The 22,274-nt window shown below is 37.5% G+C and overlaps 1 protein-coding gene and 1 pseudogene across 1 annotated transcript; one reads left to right on the top strand and one right to left on the bottom strand.

Moving 5' to 3' along the window:
- Positions 1-986: 986 nt before the first annotated feature.
- Positions 987-9,032, bottom strand: LOC124959837 (olfactory receptor 4A47-like). Its single transcript, XM_047518274.1, has 2 exons — positions 8,895-9,032; positions 987-1,778 (listed from the first exon to the last, which is right to left on the bottom strand). The coding sequence occupies exons 1-2, from the start codon at positions 9,030-9,032 to the stop codon at positions 987-989; spliced, it is 930 nt and encodes a 309-aa protein (XP_047374230.1).
- A 12,151-nt stretch (positions 9,033-21,183) lies between these two features.
- On the top strand, positions 21,184-22,070 carry LOC124959289 (olfactory receptor 4C3-like; annotated as a pseudogene).
- The last annotated feature ends 204 nt before the right edge of the window (positions 22,071-22,274 follow it).

The following is a 22,274-nucleotide window of genomic DNA, read 5'->3' as shown; positions in this document are numbered from 1 at the left end:
AGTAATCATTCATACTTCAGATATACAAAATAATCTGTCTATACACACACATACACACATACACACACACTATGAAATGACCCCCATAATTAAGCTACTAAACACATACTTCATCTTATGAACAGTATTATTGTCATAATACACCAGAAATCATTTATCTTGTAAAATAAAACTTTGTACTCTTTGACCAACATTTCCACTCTTCTACCACCCTCCTGCCCATGCCAACCACCATTCTGCTCTCTGCTACTAGAAATGTACTATTTTTGATGCCACATATGAATATTATCATGCACTACTTGTCTTACTGTGTCCACCCTATGTCACTTAGTGCAATGTCCCCCAAAGTAACCCTTATTGACACAAATGATAACATTTCTTACTTGAAGAATTTTAAGAAACAGCACCATGTCTGCATCTGCAAGTATCACTGGGAGACTCTGGTGGGGTGAGTACAGGATTTATTCTGCAGTCTTGCTGTTTTGTGTGGGTTCTATTTTTAATATCATTATCTAATACGATTTCTATTTTTTTAATTTAAGGAATAAAATATTGCACTAAAAATTGCATATGTAATGCAACTGAAGTCAAATAATTAACAGAACTTATATAGAATTTAAATAAAATAATAGAAGAGTCAATGCAAAAGAAACCAAGAAATGACAAAGAAATAAAAATAATACAGATATTAAATAAACAGTGTAAAGCTATACAAATTATCATTCATTAATTTCTTACATATTCTATATCGACTCCCAACTAGATGTGAATTATAATTGTCCAGTGCAGTGATAAACAAGACATTATAGAGTTCATATTACAACAGAGAAACATATTAATGGCACAAAGACATAGTTTGTTCTTTAATTATGTTTACTAGAAATTCATTTAAAGGAAGGGAAGTCAGCATCAATCTTTAAAAGTCTGATGATTCCTAAAGAAACAGTTTTATATTGAAATGTCTCTCATCATAGTGGGCAACACACTTACTTGCTACCTGATAAGATTTTTCTTCTCCAAAGTTTCTTCATGGAACTTGTCATTTCTGAGTTTCTCAGAGTGTAGATGAAGGGGTTCAGCATGGGGGTTATGACTGTGTAAAACACACTCAATGACTTGTCAATGGGGAAAGTCTTAGCTGGTCTTGCATACATGAAAATACAGGGAACAAAGAAGAGGACAACCATAGTGATGTGGGAGCCACAGGTGGAGAGAGCTTTCCGCCTCCCTTCCTGACTCAGGTTCTTTAAAGAGTGCAAGACAACAGCATAAGACATGAGTAAGAGCAGAAACACAGTTGTGCAGATGAGTCCCCCATTGGCCATCACCAAGAGGCCAATGACATAGGTGTCAATACAGACAAGTTTCAATAAGGGGTACATGTCACATATGAAGTGATCAATGACATTGGGACCACAGAATGGGAGCCCATAAGTAGTGCCCAACTGAATTACTGAGTGCAAAAAACCTCCAACCCAGGAAACTATGAGCAGTAAAACAAACACCCATGGCCTCATGATAACCAAATAATGCAAAGGCTTACAGATGGCCACACAGCGGTCATAGGCCATCACCAACAAAAGAAAGACCTCTGATCCACCAAGAAAATGTTCTGTAAATAGCTGAGTCATACAAAACTTGACGGATATGGTATTCTTCCCAAAAAACAAGTCCGCAATCAATTTTGGGGAAATAACTGTAGAATAAATGACATCCATAAATGATAAACTAGCAAGAAAGAAGTACATTGGTGAGCCCAGGGTCTTACTAAAGGTTATGTATCGCGTCCCCTGCCCGCAGAGAAACACGAAACCGGATCGGGGCAAGTTCTTTATTTTCTGCTAGCAGTTACTTCTGGCTGGCCGGCAGCGGCGGGCCACTCTTGCAAGCGCCTTACATTACATACAACAACCAATCAGCTTATAGATCACGAGGGGAAAGCATGGACAGTAATGGAGCACAATAGTGTGGATATAGCAATCATGCAGTGTCCACGAGGACCCATGACCAATCACATTAACTTCCTCAAATAACGCCACTTGTTGGCAGAGAGTATTAGTCTGCTGGAGGTACCTGGTTTTGTTCTCAGCACTTCCTTGGCACCTTGCCAGGCGCCATCTTGGCCACGCCAAAGGGCTGGGGGTCTGCAGTACCCCGACAGCTCCCCCTTTTTTATTTATTAAAAGAATGTTGGCTCGGGATCGTGCCTGTCTTAGGCGGAGTGATCAACCATCGTCCTTACCCGTCATCAGATAACTGCAGAGCATGCTACAGCTCCTGTCTTAGGTCGGTACGCGGTTACCTCCTTCCTTAACCGTCATTGACTACCGATCCAGCATGCTCAGCCAGACTTGAGGAGAGCTGCCAGCCTCTAAGGCCATCATGGCTTGATGGAAAATGATGCGATCTCTGGCATGAACTTGGCGTATATGCATGATAAAGCGTGTGAGGAAGATAATTGCAATGATCATAAACACACACAATGCTCCCATTCCTGCCCATTGCTTTACAAAACTGAAGGAAGAAGATAACCAATTTTGTATTTCAGATATATTTTAACTCTAGTAGAATTAAGGCTAACAATTTGTGATCTAAGAATGGCAGTAAGATTATCAAATTTATAAGACCAATTGGCACGTAGCTGAGTAGATATGATTTTAGACAAATTTGCTGCATAACTAAGATTATGATAAGCTACAGGTGTAATGCACAGTCCCGGCAGATGATAAATACACCCCACGCTTAACAGTTCTTGTAAAAGGTCCATTTGTTCTTGAAGTAAGTCCACACGCTGGTTCACCAAAAGTAGTCCTGCTTTTAGGTGTTGATCCACTGTTTGTTGAGTAGACAGAGCAGTAGCTGTCTGCTGGACCACTTCATTAAGCTTAGTTGCTGACTGTACTGATGTCGTCAAGGCTACAGCTGCTGCAGTGGCTGCTGCCGCTGATGCAACTACGGCGGTAATGACTGCCGTGGTGATTCCAAAGTCCCTCTTATTTCTGGAAAGCAATACTGGCAATTCATCATCTGTAACAGAGACTGGGACTGGTAGGAAGGTAGGAACACACATTAAGTCTGCCAGCAGGAACCTAGAAGCATTTTAACATTGAGAGATAGCACAAATCTGAAGTACAATTGAGAGAAGCAGTTGTTTTGTTACATAGTTGAACTGTTCCTCCTAAGAGACTAAAAAGAGGTTGTAAGTTAGTTTATTCCGTGGAAACACACAAACTGAGCCGCAGCTCCAGTAAAGCACCGGGTTACCCTTATTACCCAGAGTTAAAAAACCCCAAACAAAGAGACAAAGAGAAAGTTTATCTTTAGGGGACCTGAAGGTCTCCTCTATTCCCCCTTTTTGTTTATCATGGATAGAATCTTATATCCATTTGTCCATCCTGCCTCGGTTATCAGTTTGCTTAATCATTTGGTACTGTTGAGTAAGGACCATAGTTTGGATTGTTTAAAGGGAATAATACAGGCTTCTCCCGGCAGGGAGAAAGCTGATATTTCGAAAATCCCGAGAAGTGAGCGCACCCTACATCCCCTATAGGCAGGTAAATTTGGTAATCAATGGGCTCCGGAGATCCTTGACATTTGCAAAGGCAGATGGCTTCATGGCTTTATTTCCTCGAATTGACCCAATTCCCTATTTCTACACTAACTACCTGTCCTTAATTCTGGCTTCATTCCCCGCTTTAGCTATAGGAACTCCCAACTGCTTCAAGGAAAAGGGGGCGTCGGTCGTTCTGGCTGCTTCGAAGCTGAAAGGGGGCAGTGAGGGGCAAGCAGTTTGGAGTTCCTTTTTTTAAAAATCGGGTCAATCGAGGGGTCCGAGGTAGAAGTCTGGTTGGGGAGGAGTAGGTTGTAAAGTCATCTGGGGGTGGGTGTTTCTATGATAGAAGAACAAAAAGACATGAATACTGAAATGAAATTAGTACAAAGTAAATGTTGTAGCATCTGGAACATGCCACTGAGTATCATGAAAATGACAGAAGTCAATCTTTCACCAGGAGGTGGAAGAACTGAGAAATTGTTCCCATAACTAGACCTAGCAAAGGCTGGAAAGGACAAGGCCTTTATTTGGGAACTTTAACATTGTCCAAGTTATCAGGAATGTAAACACAACATTTAACTCTTAATGTCATAGATATCCCAAAAAATATAGTTAAGCTACTTAAGTCATCTGATTGTGGAAAATATCCCTTTATTGGTATAACCTGTGTTTAGTAGAGAGCTCTATACTTCTGTTACTTAGGGCTAGGTAATCATACAAGCAAACATAGATTAAGTCTACCTGTGTAGCTTAGGAAGATCTGCAGGCCTTAAACTGACTAAAAACTTCTGACTCTGGCAGTTTCTCTTGATAGTTATCAGGCACATTTGCTGAAGAATCTTTCTTTCATTTGTAGCTTCAAGTCTTTATTCAAGTGTACATCTTAAGTTACATTTAATTATTATTTTTCTTAAATGCCCAAGAATGGCTATATTTTGGTTTTCACTGTTTTGCTGGGTGTCTAGGATCAAGCTGGTCAAATTGACCTGGTTCCTGTCTTGTTAAAGAGTCAGCTGAGTTCCCACAGGGGCCACTTGTAGAGAACTGAAGAGCAGTTTCTTAGCTCCTCCAGTACCATTGGTTAGGCAGGGTCTCCTTGATGAGGTGACTTCCTTAGGAAGCATTAAGGGATGTCTCCCTTTTTTCATGACCCTCCTCTGCAGCAGATGCACTGAGCGATTCTCATCCTCTAGTCTCAACAATCTCCTTGATCAGGAGGTTGTGTGACCCAGAGTTGCAGCACTCCTTAGAGAAGTCCTCTTATTCCCTGGGTTCAGGCTGACTGAGGGCAAAAGATCCAAATACTGGCCTATCTTGCCTTCTGTATTTAATTCCAATCTCTAAGTTTGATCTTAATCATCCAGCAAGCCAGTTTCACCAGTCATAAAGTGAGAGTACTGGGCTTTAACTTTAATGTTCATAACTTTACAGTTATTTACCCTTTTATCTAACTGGAGTCTGCATTAGTTCTGGAAGTTACCACTATCTGTTCTATAGGTGATGGCTTATTATCATAAGTTACCTAGGTTGCATGTTCTTGAAGCAGCTACTTCTGCAAAACATTAACAGGTAACAGTTTTACAAAATGAAATTAGCAAGAGTAAAAATATATTCTGCTTGTATAATAGCTATCTTGAATTTTGACTGAGAACCACATTATATTTCCTATTTGAGATCATAGTAATTTTACAACAAAAACCAATCTTTTGATTATAACTTTAAATAAGTTGAAGTCTGACTTATTTTGGAGTCACTCTAACATGCAGTAAGGTGAGAGGCAGAGCCTTATCTCAGGTAAGGCGTGACTCTTTATAGATCTTAAGTGTTCTAATTCTGATGTTGATCTTTGCTTCTTCCTTAAATATCATTAAGTAGTTTACATATACTGTTTCCTGAGTCTATACAAACTTTATAATTAACACAATTTAACATTGTATCTAAAACATGAATCAAAGAAAGGCTGAGAGAGTTTTTAACTTTCCTTTTGTGTGTCAAAGTGGCAAAATATTTTCATGTTTCACAAAATTAACCTTTAAACAAGTCAGGCTCTAATGTTTAGAAATACATTTACATTTGAAATTTTTTATCTCAATGTAAAATATAACCAATTTTACATATATCCTATTGATAACAGGTCCTCTAATAGAACACTAAATGATAGAAATTAATCCCCAATGAAATTTACTCTTTATAAGCTTAAAATTACCATTACAAACAAGTTTATCTGGAGAATAGCAGCTCGATAAATTTCCTGCTTTAAAACTTGTATACCTGAAAAATATGAACACATTTAATATACAACTAGAAACCATTTCACAATTACCTTGACACCTTTTTTCTTACCAAATTTAGTTTTTAAAGAAAAATTTAGACTCTGTAACACAGTACAATACTTTAACAGTTGTTTAACCATAATTGTATACACCCCAATTTTTAAGACTAATTGTTCTAAAGAATAAAACTTAAGAGACACAAAGTTAAGAGTAAATTAGTGTTTCTAAGAAATCCTTGCCATGTTACCATGTCATTTTACCATATAGATTAAACTTTGGCTTATATTAGAACATTAGTATTTTACCTTAGGAAAAACCTTAAATAGCTTTAGCTGTTTTACATACATACAACCAACTTAGTTATATACAGACTTGTTGAAACTTGCCCTTTACTTACACACAGACTTTCTTACCCAGAAACATTTCCTTTTCCTTTTTATTAAATACATTTTAAACCCAGAACCTTTTATTTTGTCTTTTCTATCTGTTGACCCCTTTTTGTTCACATTCTGAAACAACTCTTATGAAATTTTTGAATTTAGATAAATCACTCTATTTTAATAAGATTAAATATTTTGTTGTTTATAGTACTCTTAATTGAAACACAGGTGAAACTTTTGGGACCCTTTATATATAGAATTCCACTTGTTAGGACATAACTTCTAATAACCTTGTTTTTAGTTTAGTGATGACACAAAGCAAGTTTAAACCCTTTTTATTTACCAACCTATGAAAACACCAATAATGTTTAAGTATGTTACCCCATGTAATTTAAGAAGTTAAAAGTACTTGATGTTATTTAACAATTAGCATTTTAACTTTGTAAATTAACCAGACGTCTCTACAAACACATTTGAGTAATCCCATACATGTTAACTCCAATTTATTTATTTTATAAAAACCAAGATATCAGACAAGTGTCCTGAACAGGATCCATTGCCTCTTTCCTGCTGAAGAAAAGTCCTAGAAGCAATTGATATTAGACATTGTTTAACATTAACATTTCATTAGTTTGACCACCTGGAATCTTGCAAGTTATTTTCAAAGATATTTTACTTTTATTAGTTTACCCAATTTAAATTGAACCTTTTTAAATCACGTGAATAAATGTATTTGGATCCATTTTTAAATTTTAATTTTAAGAGTGCTCAGTTTTGACAAAACATGACATTAGACAGCACAACATAACACATAACACAAAATCAAAGGCCTTGTAACTTTATAGGTAAATGTTCATTGCAATGAAACAGATGTTTAAAAACTTCAGTTGAATAAAAAATAGAACTGATCAAAAAGAAAAAAATCATTAACCTAGGTATGTAGGATCAAAATTATGAGCTCAAAAATACAGCATTAAAGAAAAACAAAACAAACGAAGAATCCTAGAAAATAAGTTAGTTAAGTTTAAAACGGACACCTTTTTTTTTTTTTTTTTTTTTTTCTTCAGGTTACCCCTCCTCCCTCCCGCTGAGACTGTTGTAATTTACATTGCATTGTAGGCTTTGACAAGGCCAGGCAGGGGGGAGGGAGGATCACCCAGGACTTTTTAACCCTTTTTTTACCTGGTTGAGAAATCAGATTAGGTTTGAATGCAGAAAATCATGAAACAATTATCTCCCAATACTTGTGGGGACTATGGCTACTATATTATGTTCCCACTGTGGAATAATTAACAGCCCCTCATTTAAAAACCACGGAGAGACCTTCTCTATGGTATCAAGGAACATTCGAGCTGTTTTTTTTTTTTTTTTTTTTTGCTTTTAGTGGCATTCCATGACTTTTTAGCAACTCCCTAAGAGGCTGCTGCATCCTAGTTTTGGAGAGTTTTGTTCCCATGGTCAAATTCTAACACTGCTAAGAGCTGACCCAATCACCCAGATGAACCACACAAACAACACGAAAAGTACACACACCACACACACAATTTGGTACCCCTTCATAAATTGAAACTAACTAATTTTACCGGGCAACGAGTCTGCCTTCTGTGAACTTTTACCGGGCTTTCAGCCTATTAACCTCTCTCTGTTACCGGGCTTAAAGCCTATTAATCTTTCTCTGTTACCGGGCTTTCTAGCCTTACTTATTTTATTACTTTATTGCTTTATTATTTTATTACTTTATTACTTACCACTTAACTTACCCTTGTCTGTGAAAAATTATTGTTCTTATGAAATTTCTGAATTTAGCCTAGTTTTAGACAGTTCTATTCCTATGATTAAATCTTACAGCACTAAGAGGTAGTTTACTAGTTTAAACACACAAACAAAAAGACAAGCGCGCGCACGCACACACTCTCTCACGCACGCACACACATACACAGTTTGGTACCACTATATAAATCTGTATCTGGCCACTTGACTTGTCCCTCCTATGGGGAACCTTTTGTGATGAATCGTCCCTCTCACGGGGATCCTTTTGTGATAAATCGTCCCTCCCACGGGGATCCTTTTGTGATGAATCGTCCCTCCTATGGGGATCCTCTTGTGATGAATCGTCCCTCCTATGGGGATCCTCTTTTTATGACTCGTCCCTCTTACGGGGATCCTTCTGTGATAAATTGTCGCAGCTCCGCGAACCTCGAGACGTCTCACCTTTTGAACTCTCAGACTAATTTTTCTTGATTTGAGAACTTATGTGAACTTACCCTTATATTTTTTCTCGTTCCCGGGTTTTGGCACCATTTATCGCGTCCCCTGCCCTCAGAGAAACACGAAACCGGATCGGGGCAAGTTCTTTATTTTCTGCTAGCAGTTACTTCTGGCTGGCCGGCAGCGGCGGGCCACTCTTGCAAGCGCCTTACATTACATACAACAACCAATCAGCTTATAGATCACGAGGGGAAAGCATGGACAGTAATGGAGCACAATAGTGTGGATATAGCAATCATGCAGTGTCCACGAGGACCCATGACCAATCACATTAACTTCCTCAAATAACGCCACTTGTTGGCAGAGAGTATTAGTCTGCTGGAGGTACCTGGTTTTGTTCTCAGCACTTCCTTGGCACCTTGCCAGGCGCCATCTTGGCCACACCAAAGGGCTGGGGGTCTGCAGTACCCCGACAGTTATGGTCATAACAATGAGCAAATTTCCCACCATGGTCAAGATGTAGAAGAACAAGAACATAACAAAAAGCACTTTCTGCTCCTTTGGATTCTGTGTGAGGCCCAAGAGGACAAAGTAAGTTATATTGCTCTTGTGTTCCATCTATTCCTTTATTGATGATGATTCCAGTTATTAAAGCAGTTCACCTACAAAACAATGAAAACTGTTCTTATAAGTACTGTTATTTTATTTTATTTTATTTATTTATTTTACTCACTTAACCACTAACAAAACATATAAGAAGTGTTGACTTGTATCAAGATACCTGTTGTAGATATCTAGATGACCAAGTTGAATATGACACAGTTCCCTGCCATAAGTGACATGACACATAATCATGGGGTCAGGCAATTAAAGATCAACTTGATAAGTATCATATAGGTATATATGCTATGCTAAGCATTCACAACTGATATCCAAACCAACTGGTATCTGGGAAAGATTCTCACAGGCAGCAGCACTTTAGGTGAGTTTATAGAAATGAGATTAAAATAGAATGGTAAAGAGACTCCATAGGAAGACACGACATTTGTAGAGTCAGGAAGGTGTAATGCCAAAAACTCACTTGAGGTAATTTTATAATAAAATAAATTGTTAATATGAAATTAGACCAAAGACACTATTATTTGGCAGTGCTATGACTTTAAGACAATGATTTCCTTCCACTTTCTAATCACAAGTTGCTCGTGTGAGACCTCAACTACACATGCCTTAGCATCCATATATCTAAGAACACTTAGCACAATATGATGTATGTGTTCTTAAGTTCAATACATGCCTTCTTTATGGTTCCCCTCTTTCCTCTGAGTCTTCACTAGAATCACCTGCAATGTTCAAATTCCTACCCATGGGTTCAAGGCAAAATTGAGGCTTTCTATCATAAATACCAAACTCTCCCAGCAGCTAACCACCAATCACAGACATAGTTCTGTGTTTTTGGATATTTATTGCAGCAGCACTCCACCTCCCAGTAGCAAAAAGTATATTCATTTGCTCAAACTTTCACAACACAGCAGCACAAACTGTGTGGTTAAGCAGCACAAATTTGTTGTCTCTGAATCCCGCAATCTGGACACTCAAAATTTAAGTGTTTATTGTTACCATGTTTATTCTCTAGAAGACCATGAGGGAGGATCTGTTCCGTGCTGCTTCTTGGCTTACAGATGGTTAACTGTATCATTCTCATTATTTAAATTTCCAATTCCACTATGACACCAGCCATGTTGGATTGATGTCCACCCTAAAGAACTGACTTTAACTTGGTGACCTACTCAAAGACTCTGTCCCAAATAAAGTCACATTCTGAGGTACCACAGGTGAGGAACTTGACATAAATGTTTGAGTAAAGGAGGAGCATAAAACAAAATTGTTTCATGTGACAATGAGTAACCAGTAATTATCACAGTCTCAGATATCCACCACTCCACTGAAACCTCCTTTTACCTTCTTTACTTACATATTTCTCCTTTTCTTCACCTATAAATACCTAAAGCTCTCACAAATTATGTGTCTTCAACAGTATCTCTCCCCTACTTTTCAAACTGGTGTCTGTAACTACTTAACTGGCATCCCCAATTTAAAAAGTAAACTTAAGTTTTCACGATACACCTATTCCTGCTAAAGCTTTCTCTGCTTAAAGAAATAGCAACTTCTTTGTCATAGGTAAGACCAAATTCAGATGATGTCCATAACTCCTTTGTTCCTCTCATGTCATACATTTAATGTCTTGTTCACTCTTAATTTATAGTACATTGCAAATATGATTATTCACCACACACCCCATTAACATCCCCTGTCTACTGAAATAGACCCTGCCAGGTCTGCCTACTTTCATTTTGGCCTCCAACAAACTGTCTCCCTGAAGCATTTCAAATGATCATTTTAAATCTTATTCAGATCATATCATTCCCTTCCTCAAACCCTGCCCAGGAGATTCCACTTTACTTTCACCTATTAAGTAGACACTAATTTCAGAGGCCAGAAGCAGTTATCACAACCTGTGAAATAATGGAAAGTATTGTAGAAAGGTGTATTGTATAGGCAATCTTTCATTTATTTATTCTACCAACATGTGTTTGTCCAGCATGTCCCTTTTGTTGTGCTGATAAAATAAGGTAGACTTCTAGGCATCACAAAGCTTCCACTAGCTTATTAAGTCTCAGAGTCTACACCAGGGGTCATGTCATCAGACAATAGAAATTTTGGTTCTGAGAGAAGAATCAGCTTTTCACCATGAATCTTCTATTTTTCCAGATGGAAATATAACTATTGAGAATATAAATTGTCCCTGAATTAATTGATAAATATATATATATATATATATATATATATATATATATATATATATATAAACTATTGCAAATATAAATTGTCCCTGAATTAATTGATATATATATATATATAAAACTATTGCAAATATAAATTTTCCCTGAATTAATTGATACATATAAAGCTATTGAGAATTTAAATTGTCCCTGAATTAATTGATTGAGATATGTTTATGACAACTATCAAATAAAACCTGACTAGTCACTTTCTACCTGCAGAAGTTTTTTCAACATTATAATTCTTATAAACTCAAGTAATATAATTTCCTGTATAATGAAAAGTTCACACAACTGTAAAGCAGGGTTCCCACTATCAATTGATGAAATCTTACCTTTGGAAGTTTCTCCACAGATTAAAATAGAATTCTTCACTCAGGAAGAGCTAGAAACACCTCTTTCATCCAGTATGCATGCAGAAAGAAAAAAGGTCATATTATTCCTGGAGAATACATTTAAAATCATACAGCTATGTCTGTCCATTTAATCCAGAGACTTCTAAATATTGCAGAAACCATTACTAGCATTGTTGATCAATTTCAAAGGAATTCCATGGTACAAATAGAAAAGTTGAAATTTCCACATGAGGATAATTTATCAAAAATGCCAACAAATTGTCTACATAAGAAGATAGAAGTTAGCCAATTTAATAGGGAAATATCTCCTTAGTTATTCTCTAGCAACTTTAATAAAAAATAACTACCATTTAGCTCTTTAACCCATCTCCTCTGGTGTTAATACAGTCAAATACTTGTACAAGAACTTAGGACAAGGCATTATTGTACATTTTGGAGATCAGGCTGCAAGCCTAATAAAGCTTCCTTGGAAATAATTTATCAGTTACTAAAAGGACAGCATCTTCTACCTGAGGGGGCAAAACTCACTGAGGATTTTATACCATGAGCCCACGTTAATCCTGGAGTCCTGCAACTGGAATGTGTCCAAACTGATTCTTGCTTAATTATATTCACTGGGATTTCCCACAAGTTTTTAAAACAACATCAATATGTAAAGATATCATTAGATCAATCACATAACTAAGGTCAGGAAGATTTAAAAAGGAAAAAAAAATAGTTTCAGGGACACTATGGAAAAATAGACAGTCTAGAATAATATATGAAGCTGGGTGCAGTGGTGCACACCTGTAACCCTGGCAACCGGGAAGGGTGAAATAAGAGAATCACAATCAAAGTCAGCCTCAGCAACTTTGCAAGGTCCTTACCAACTAGTAAGACCCTGTCTCAAAATAAAATTTAAAAAGTGTTAGGGATGTAGCTCAGTGATTAAGCACCCCTGAGTTGAATCCTCAGTACTATTACTACTAGTACTACTAGCTTTTAGTTATTTTTTTGCGGTGCTGGGGATTGAACCCAGGGCCTTGTGCTTGACGAGGCAGGCACTCTACCAACTAAGCTATCCCCCCAGCCCTACTAGTACTACTAATAGCAGTGTTATATCAGCCCAATTAGTTTGTTCAGTGACAAAAATTTATCACTTATTACCTAATTTTCAAGAGCAAGTGCTTTCAATTTATCTAAGATTCAGTTTTCTTCTCACTACTAGTTTTGGGTTGGAGATCATTTTTGAAGACTTATATAGTTGTAGTCACTAGTTATTTATTTATTCATTAACTTGTTGAAAAATTTTACAGCATCTCTTTTATTTCATAGTTTATGTTGTTAACTGGAGATACAAGATTTAACAAAACAGAAGATGAGATTGTGGAAAAACTACATTGGATGTATGTCTTGTAATAGAGTCACTAAATAATAACGGGAGCAAGTAAAAACAGTAATTACGATCTTTGAACAGAAGTTATAAGGCAAGCAACTGATCATGTGACAGAAAAGAAGTAAGACAACTTGTTAATAAGTACAGAAGGCCCAATTAAAAGGTAAAATTTAAACTGAAGTCCAAAGAAAGAGGATTTGTTTCTCTGGGAAGCACTGTTGCCTGCTGTGGAAAGCAAATGAGCCCGTGTTACCAGCTGATCCTATGGAATAGGCAAAAGCCAAACCTGGGAAGCATTCCTTGCCAAAAGGCCAGGATGTGAACAGCTTTAATACCTGGCTCTGATGCTAAGAGTTATCAGATGTTCCAGTGTAATGGGTTTTCTGGGTACAGCCAGATAGCCACAAAAATGTTTCTAGTTCTGTAATTTTTCAGTGCACAAAGTAGTCTCTTAATAATTCACAAGCCTTGAACAATTTACAATGCCCCTATAGTTAAACTTCCTGATTATGAGACCCTATATAATAAACTTGTGGAACTAGTTCTGGGTCTTTGTTTCTCCATCAGAGGGCAGTGTCCCAACTGGCCCCGGGTTTGCTTAAAATGTCTGTGTTTTTCTTTGTCTCTGTGTTTTTCTCAATCTCCCATTGCGCCTACCTGAGATCCTTTCTTGATAGTATGTGGGTCACGTCAGTCTGTGAGAATATTCAACATTGAAAAGGGCAGGGCAAGTTCAAAGTGCTGGAAGGTCATTGTACCTGAGGGGAATAGATTAGGGATTAGAGAGAACAAAGTGATTTCAAAGACATGACAAGAAGCAACCTTCAGGCACTACCGTTCTCACTAAGGAATTTGGACTTCCAGTTGTTGGTTCTGCAAAAATTCTCAACAAACTATTAGCAAATCAAATACACGCCATGACCAATTGAGATTTATCCCAGATATGCAAGACTGGTTTAACATTCAAAAATTAATTAACATGATACACGAAACCAATGGATGAAGAAAATCACCTTTATATCAGATAGTTACAGAAAAACTATTTAAAAACATACAACACCCTTTTATTATACGAATTCTCAATAAACTGGGAAAATAAGAAAATTGCTTAAATTTAATATCTTCAAAACTACTTACAGCTGACATTTAGTGGGAAACTAGAAGCTACCCACCAAGGTTCAGGAACAAGATAAGAAGATAAGGATTTTCCTTCTCACTCCTGATTTTTAATCCTATACCAAAAGTTTTAGCTAATCAATAAGACAAGGAAAAGAAAGAAAACATATAATGATAGAACGAAATAAAACTGTCCCTTTTGAAGATGACATGATCACCTATGGAGAAAATCCAAAAGGCAAACATTCTATAAAAATCTGGAACTGTTAAATGATAAGAGCAAAAAATTGCAAGATACAAGACAATACACAAATATCTGTTATTTTTCTATAAACCAGCAATGGACAAGTGGATGTTGAAATTAAAAATATAATACCACTTAATTTACTTCTCCCAAAAATTAAACACTTAGGTAAATATCTAACAAAATATGTAGAAGATCTCTATAAGGAAAACTACAGAGTTCTGAAGATAAAATAACTGAAAAAAAAAATGTAGAAAGACTCAATCAGTATAGTCAAGATATCAATTATTTCCAACTTGATGTTATTCAAAAGCAACTCCAATAAAAAAAATCTGTTACTAATTTTTTGTTGTTAATTTTCCTTCCATCAATTTTTTAATTGAATCATTATAGTTATACATAAAAGAATTCATTGTGATGAATTCATACATATATGTAGAATAATTTTGTGAATTACATTCTGCATTTCCTTTCCTTCCCTATCTCTCTCCCCCTCAGCCTAGATCTCTTTACCCTCTCTTTTCCTTTTTATTTTCAGGAGGATGATCCCCCCTTTCTTTTCCACATTCCTGTTTCTCTCCACCTTTCCCATATGCAAGAAAACATTTGAGCCTTAACTTTCTGAGCCTGGCTTATTTCACTTAGTATGATGTTCTCCAGTTTCATCCATTTACCAGCAATGACATGATTTCATTCTTCCTCTGATTCAGTAAAATTCAATTGTGTATATATATCACATTTTTTTTATCCAGTCATCTTGAGGGACACTTAGGCTGTTTCTGTAATTTGACTATTGGGCATTACACTGCTATAAACATATGCAGGTATCACTGTATTATGCAGATTTTAGTTCTTTTGAATGAATACCAAGGAATGGGATAACTGGATCTTATGGTGGTTCCATTCCTAGGCTTTTGGGGCATTCCTATGCTGCTTTCCAGAGTCGTTGTACTAACTTGCAGTTCCACTACAAATGCATGATTGTACCTTCTCCCCCACATTCTCATCGGCATTTATTATTTGTATCCTTGATGATTGCCATTCCAAGTGGAGTGAAATGAAACTCAGTGTAGTTTTGATTTCATTTCCCTAATTGCTAAGGATGTTAAATATTTTTCAGACGTATTTTGACGATTTGCATTTCTTCTTTTGAGAAACGTATATTTTTGTTCTTTTGCGAGTATATTGATTGGATTGTTTCTTTTGATGGTTTTTGAGTTCTTTATATATTCTGGAAAATAATCTTCTGTTGGAACAGTATCTGGTAAAGAGTTTCTCCTACTCTGTAGGCTCTAATAATTTCAAAAAATAAAATAGTTGGGAGAATAATCTAATGAAGAAAGTGAAGGACCTTTATAGTGAAAACTATAGTTCTCTGAAGAAACAAATTGAAGATCTTAGAAGATGAAAAGACTTTTCATGTTCTTGGATAAGCAGAATTAAGATTGTCAAAATGGCCATACTCTCAAAAGTAATATGCAGATTTATTGCAGCCTCCATCAAATTATCAATAACTTTCTTCAAAGAACTAGAAAAAAATAGTCCAAAATTCATTTGGAAGAATGAGACCTAGACTAACCAAAACTATACTGGGCACAAAGAACAATACTGGAGGTATCACAATGCCAGATCTCAAATAATACTACGTAACTATATTAATAAAAACAGCACATAACAGTACTAATAATAGAGGATATATTAATAATATATTAATTATATATTATGTATTAACAGTACTATAATAGAGGATATATTAATTATTATATTAATAAAAACACATAACAGTACTATAATAGAGGATACATGACAAACATTTAAAGAAAAATTGATATCAAGACTTCTCAAATGTTCTAAAAAGTTGAAGAGAAGTGAATACTAATGAAATCCTTTTTGTGAGGCCTATGATATACTAATGTCAAAGAATAGACAAGGGCACTAGAATAAAACAAAACTACAGGTCAATAATAAACATGAATGCAAAAATCCTCAACAAATACTAAACCCCATAGCACATTAGTAGAGTCATTTACCATGTTCAAGTGGATTCATACCTTAGATGCAAGGATGGTTCAACATGTGTAAACCAATAATTGTGTAATATCACATTAAAAATGAAGAATAACCATTTTTATCATTTTAATACATGCAGAAAAGACATTTTCAGTTGATTAGATGTCTTAAATTCATTTTTGGCTTACAAAATTTTTCAATGTATGATGGGTTTCTTGGGATATAACACCATTGTAAATTGAAAAGCATATATATATATGTAAACATTACATTGTACCTCATAAATATATGCAATTATTATTTGTCAGTTTAAAAAAGTAGGACAAAATAAAAAGATTTGAATTATAAATTGGAAAACCAAAATAGCCAAAATCCAGCTGTTTTAGTCAGCTATTATTGGTCCCTATGACAAATATACCCAATGAGAACAATTTAGAGGATAAAAAGGTTTTTTTGGCACGTAGTTTCAGACATTCAGTCCATGGCAGGTTGACTCCATTACTTTGGACACAAGCTGAAACCTCATGGAGGAAGGGCAGGGCAGAAGAAAGCAGTTCAGGAGATAACATTTAGGAAGCAGAGAACTAGAGCGCAAGGACCCATTCATAATATAATCCCCAAGGACACACTCCCAATGACATACTTCCTCCAGCCATGCCCTCCCTGTCTACAGTTACTACCCATTAGCCAATCAAATGATTAATCCATTATATACATTAATCCATCAATTAGGTTAACTTTCTCATAAACATTTCACTTCTCAACATTCCTACATTGTCTCACACATGTGCTATTGGGGGACACCTCATGTTCAAACCATAAGACCAGCTCGAGAACTAAGTGTTAGTCCTTCCAGGGTCCACTGTCTCTTCCCAATCACAATGATTTGTTTTCTATCAAAGTCAACATGACTAATATGACTTTTATGATAAAAATTCTTTTTTGTCCTTTATATTTTGGTGCATTTACTACCTTAGTACTCCTCCTTAGTTTTGTACATATTTAAATTTTAAATAAGGCAATCACATATAGAATGACTCTTCCAATCCCAATGATGTGACAAAAAAGACTTTTTGGTTATTTGGAGAGAATCCTGTCAATCATTATGAACCTAAACAATATAACTAACATGATCTCAACAATGTCATGTGTTTGATTTTGTAAATGTTCTCTACATATTTTTTTCCTGCTTTGCTTTGAAGCTGGATACTGCTCCTTTGAGAATAAAGGCTCCGAGCTGCTGGGAACCAGGTTGGTCTTTCTCACCATGGTATGCCTGGTTAGCAAAGTGCTGTCTTACATTAGGTGGGGCCTGAACAACTACTGACTGACAGATGGGCATGGGGAAGCTGACTCAATTCAGGTTGTTCTGACTCTGGTTCCCTTGATCTTTAGCACACCACACGGTATTGATGGGGGCAACTGACAGTGAGCCTTGTCTCTCAGCTTTGTGGGGGAAGATGACAGAGATGGTGCATGCAGGAGGGCCTGGCTTGTGCCTAGGACAGGATGTGCAACAAATGCTGCTAATTTTGTCATATTAGGTCAGTGGTTTCTCTAAAATTGCTGACACTTCACTCTCAGTTCCTGAAATATCCTAACTCCTTTTCTTCCTGGCACTTTGTGGACTTTACCTCTAGACACTAGAAGGACACTGGGTATTTTCAAGAGGCAGAATGGAAGGTACTTCCCCGAGAGACCCTGTGTGTTCTCGGGCACTAGTTAATGGTGCATTCACATTGTTTCAGCCTGTGAACAGGTAGAAGCTGCCTCCAGCGCCGTGTGAGTAAATGACCTTTTCAGAGCAGAGAGTTTGTATCCCTCAGAGAGGAGGAGATTGTACAGTGCTAGTGACCCCTAGTTTTTGTTCCCACCTTATAAATGACACTCTTCAGTGAGAGGAGAGAGATTTTCCCTGAGACTGTGCTGTTGAATATTCTGCACAGAGAGCCGAGCTAGCAAGCCAGTCATCCCTTCCCGAGGTTTTTGCCCCTGAGCATTGGCACCAGTGCCTTTTTGTCTTGGCAAAGGCAGAGGAAGCAGATGGATATGGATTGGAGTGAAGAACAACCTGGGTTCTAGCTCTGCTGCTGTCCCAAATCACTCATACAACTCTGGAACAGCTACACTTCATCTTGCAGAGTCTCAAATCCACCATTAAATAGAGGCAATTGGGAAAGATGATTTTAAATATCATCATGTTCTTCAGCAAATCAAAGGGAAATGGATGATGCAATTCCTTGCTTGTAAAGGAATGTCCCCCTTTATATTTTCACCTAGTTATATTATACAAACTTCAGTTTCAATAAGTTTCTTTAGTGTGCAGCAACTGCCTAATCTGTGCTTTGCCTTAATATTAAAAAAAATGTTTAATCTCAAATGGGATTTTATAATATGAAACAGTGAAATTTAGGACCATATGCTTGGAGCTGTCCTTGAAGACCTTTCAAGAACATCACAGTATGATTTTGGGAAGTATGAATATTTTGGAGACCTGTTGGTATCCTCAGATCTAATCAAGGTAAGTTTTTTTAAATTATCTTTAAAATTTAATAAAGGAAAAATTCAACCTAAGTTAAAACACAGTTGAATAATTTTGCTAAAATTATACATCATGTTCTGCAAAAAATTTTTTTCTCATGGATCACCCAAACAGAAGACTTTCTTTCTTGACTATTTTATTTCATACTCTTAAAATTTTGAATTCCAGAAATATATCCATTTATTATTTTTATTTATTGGCACATCAACTCATTATTTGGCTGTACTACTATATGCCCTTCATAATCATGATATTTTCTCTGCATTCTTGTGTTCTTTATGAGGATGAGTGTTATAATATTTTTCATATTTATGATGAAATACACCCACAGCAAGACCTGCTTAGTCCTGAATGCAAACACATGAGTCCTGGCTCCTTTAGCCACAAAAGCATCTGTTGCCCATGGTGGTGATGATGGTGACGATGACAATGAGAGATGCCATTTATTAAATGTTTATCACATTCAGGTTCTTATGAACACGTGAAATGCGCTATTTTTGTGTCCTCTCTATAACCTTGGAATGTAACAGAGCTACTTTATTTAAAAATTTGAGTAGTTTTTAAAAAAAATTAACACATATAATGATTGTTCAGGCTCTCACCTTTATTTTACAGATAAGAACATCCAGGTTTTGTAAGGTTGTTCCTGGTTATGTGGCCATTAAGTGGCAGAGGAAGGATTCAAGCCAGGTGTGTCTGAGTGACAGTGTAGTAAGCAAAACCCACAGACTGTGGCAAGACTGCCTGGGGAGAACCTCTCCTCTGCCACTTGTTTCCTATTTGTACTTTTCACAAAGTGACAGGGAGGGGGAGGGCAGTGAAAAAGTTTGAGCTTCCCACCTGAAAGTTGTGAAATCTCTTTCTCACTCTCCAAAATGAGAATCAAAGAGGAATTGACCTCCTGGGGCTGAAGTGAGGATGAGGTGAGGAGATAGCTGCAAGGCAGTTGGGACAGAGCTGGGCAAGATGCTGGGGGTGTTTGCTCTGTTGCTGCCGTCTGTGCTCCTGGCCTTAAAGTTCTGCTCAGGAAAGTCCTCTTCAGACTGGTCACTCCCAGAAAATGTATTTGCCTTCTTGCAAGAAAGGGAGCAGCTTCCTGGTCAGCAAAGGAATTTTCTTCAGCATTTCTTATCTGGGTCCCTCTTTCCTTTGCCAACACTTAATGGCTCTCCTTTAACACTTGTCATACTGAGCATTAGATCTTCAAGTCCAAAGATTCAGCTACCTCAAGAAGGCTGGTATTTCTAGGAAAAGCACAGGCTGCGGGGAAGGTCAGTGGCACTTTTTCAAAAAAAAACAGCTAAGAAAGGCACAAGCATGTCAACACCATTAGGAGAATGAAGGATGGGTAGACATATTTGCCAGATGAGCTTATCATCCATAGCTGGTTAAGATAGGGCATCTCCTCTCTGTCCTTGCAGCCTCCCTTATGTAGTTAGTAGGTACACAATCATGTAACTAAATGATGCTCATCAATTTATGGGGTTTTTTGTTTGTTTGTTTTTGTGTGTTTGTTTTTCTTTGAGTCCTCCATGTAGACTGAAGAGGGACCAGCAGCCTTACCTAGGTGGCTTCAGCAATGCTAGGGTAAGCAACCCCCAGAAGTGTGCCAAATGCATAAACAAGGGGGAAAGGTAAATTAGGTTGCTTCCCTACATGGGGACTGAAAGGGGAAAGGGACAAAATAAGCAAGGAGAGGGGGAGAAAGGGGTGAGTCTCCCTTGGCAACCAAGTCATTTTCACCCCTTTCTCTTTCAGTTTGATTTACATTGATTTGTGTTGCTCTTGGAGACACCTACTCACAGCTTAGCAAATCTTTCAGTGAAGTCTGAGAAGAGAGCTTTAATTCAAAGGGTACAGACCACAAAGGCAGGGATTTCAGGAGAGCCTAAATATTCATGGTTTTCTCAAATGCTATCTTATTTGTGCTGAAAATGGTCAGAGTTGCACCTGAGTTTAATTAGAAAGTCAATGTCTGTTGAATATTCAATTTCAGCTGAAACAACAATCACAAACTGAAATAATTGAGTTATTGTTTTCAGCTAATAACTATTGTTATATATCTTGTGATCTTAAAATTAACAGACATGTTCACATTTTGTGGTTAGCAGAATCAATTGGTATAAGATCTTTGGAACAGAGGAGGGTTAAGAGGGACAGGGAAATGACTTTGCCAGAGGGAAGCTTGTCACAATCCCACCCCTGGAATTAATTCTCTCACTTGTGCTTTTTGACATTACAGGTACAGGCCGTACTGTGCCTGTGTTCTCAGTGTCCTTGGACTCCATGGGAACATCTCACAATATTACGGAATTCTTCATGCTGGGACTCTCAGAGAAGCCAGAGGTGCAAAGAACTCTCTTTGTGGTCTTCCTGATAATTTACGTGGCCACGGTTGGTGGTAACGTGCTCATTGTGGTTACTCTCGCCTCCAGTTCCACCCTGGCTACTCCTATGTATTTTTTCCTGGCTAACCTGTCCTTTATTGACACCTGTTATTCTTCTTCTCTGGCCCCCAAACTCATCGCTGACTCCTTGTATCAGGGGACAACCATCTCCTACGAGGGCTGCATGGCTCAACTCTTTGGAGCCCACTTTTTGGAGGCGTTGAGATCATCCTGCTCACGGTGATGGCCTATGACCGCTATGTGGCCATCTGCAAGCCTCTGCACTACACAACCCTCATGACCAGGCAGCTCTGTGCCATGCTGGTGGGGGTGGCTTGGCTGGGGGGCTTCCTGCATTCCTCAGTGCAGCTCCTCCTGGTCCTTCGGCTGTCCTTCTGTGGGCCCAACGTGATCGATCACTTTGTGTGTGACTTGTACCCTTTGCTGGAGCTGGCCTGCACCAACACAGGTGCCACTGGTCTGCTGGTGGTGGCCAACAGTGGTGTGATCTGCCTGCTGAACTTCCTCATGCTGGCTGCCTCCTATGTGGTGATCCTGCGCTCCTTGAGGTCCCAGAGTGCAGAGGGGAGACGCAAAGCCCTCTCCACCTGTGGGACCCACTTCACAGTGGTGGCCTTGTTCTTTGTGCCCTGTATATTTATTTACATGCGCCCATCATCCACTTTGTCCATAGACAAGCACGTGACAGTATTCTATGGGATTCTGACACCTATGCTGAATCCACTCATTTACACCCTGAGGAATGAGGAGGTAAAGCTGCCATGAGAAAGCTCTTCACACTGTAAGATATTGTGGGGGATGGTGAACGGTAAGTCAGGAATACAAGTGACTTTATTTCTGCAAATAAAACAACTGAGACTTTCATTTTTACTATTGCATATTATCTTATTCTATCATGTACATTCCTTCTTCTTCATAGACTTTCATGATTTATTTGACCTTTTCACTTGAATTGCATAATTATAAAAT

This window comes from Sciurus carolinensis, chromosome 11, assembly GCF_902686445.1.
Source record: "Sciurus carolinensis chromosome 11, mSciCar1.2, whole genome shotgun sequence".
Taxonomy (NCBI): domain Eukaryota; kingdom Metazoa; phylum Chordata; class Mammalia; order Rodentia; family Sciuridae; genus Sciurus; species Sciurus carolinensis.
The sequence above is the reverse complement of the archived record's forward strand: the minus strand, read 5'-3'. Positions and strand labels throughout refer to the sequence as shown.

What these genes read in the sequence shown, in the direction of transcription:
- LOC124959837 (XM_047518274.1), bottom strand. Translation starts at nt 9,032, where the DNA reads ATGGAACACAAGAGCAATATAACTTACTTTGTCCTCTTGGGCCTCACA. An exon ending in ATTTGCTCATTGTTATGACC is followed by an intron (nt 1,779 to 8,894) that starts ATAACTGTCGGG and finishes GGGACGCGATAC; the next exon opens with ATAACCTTTAGTAAGACCCT.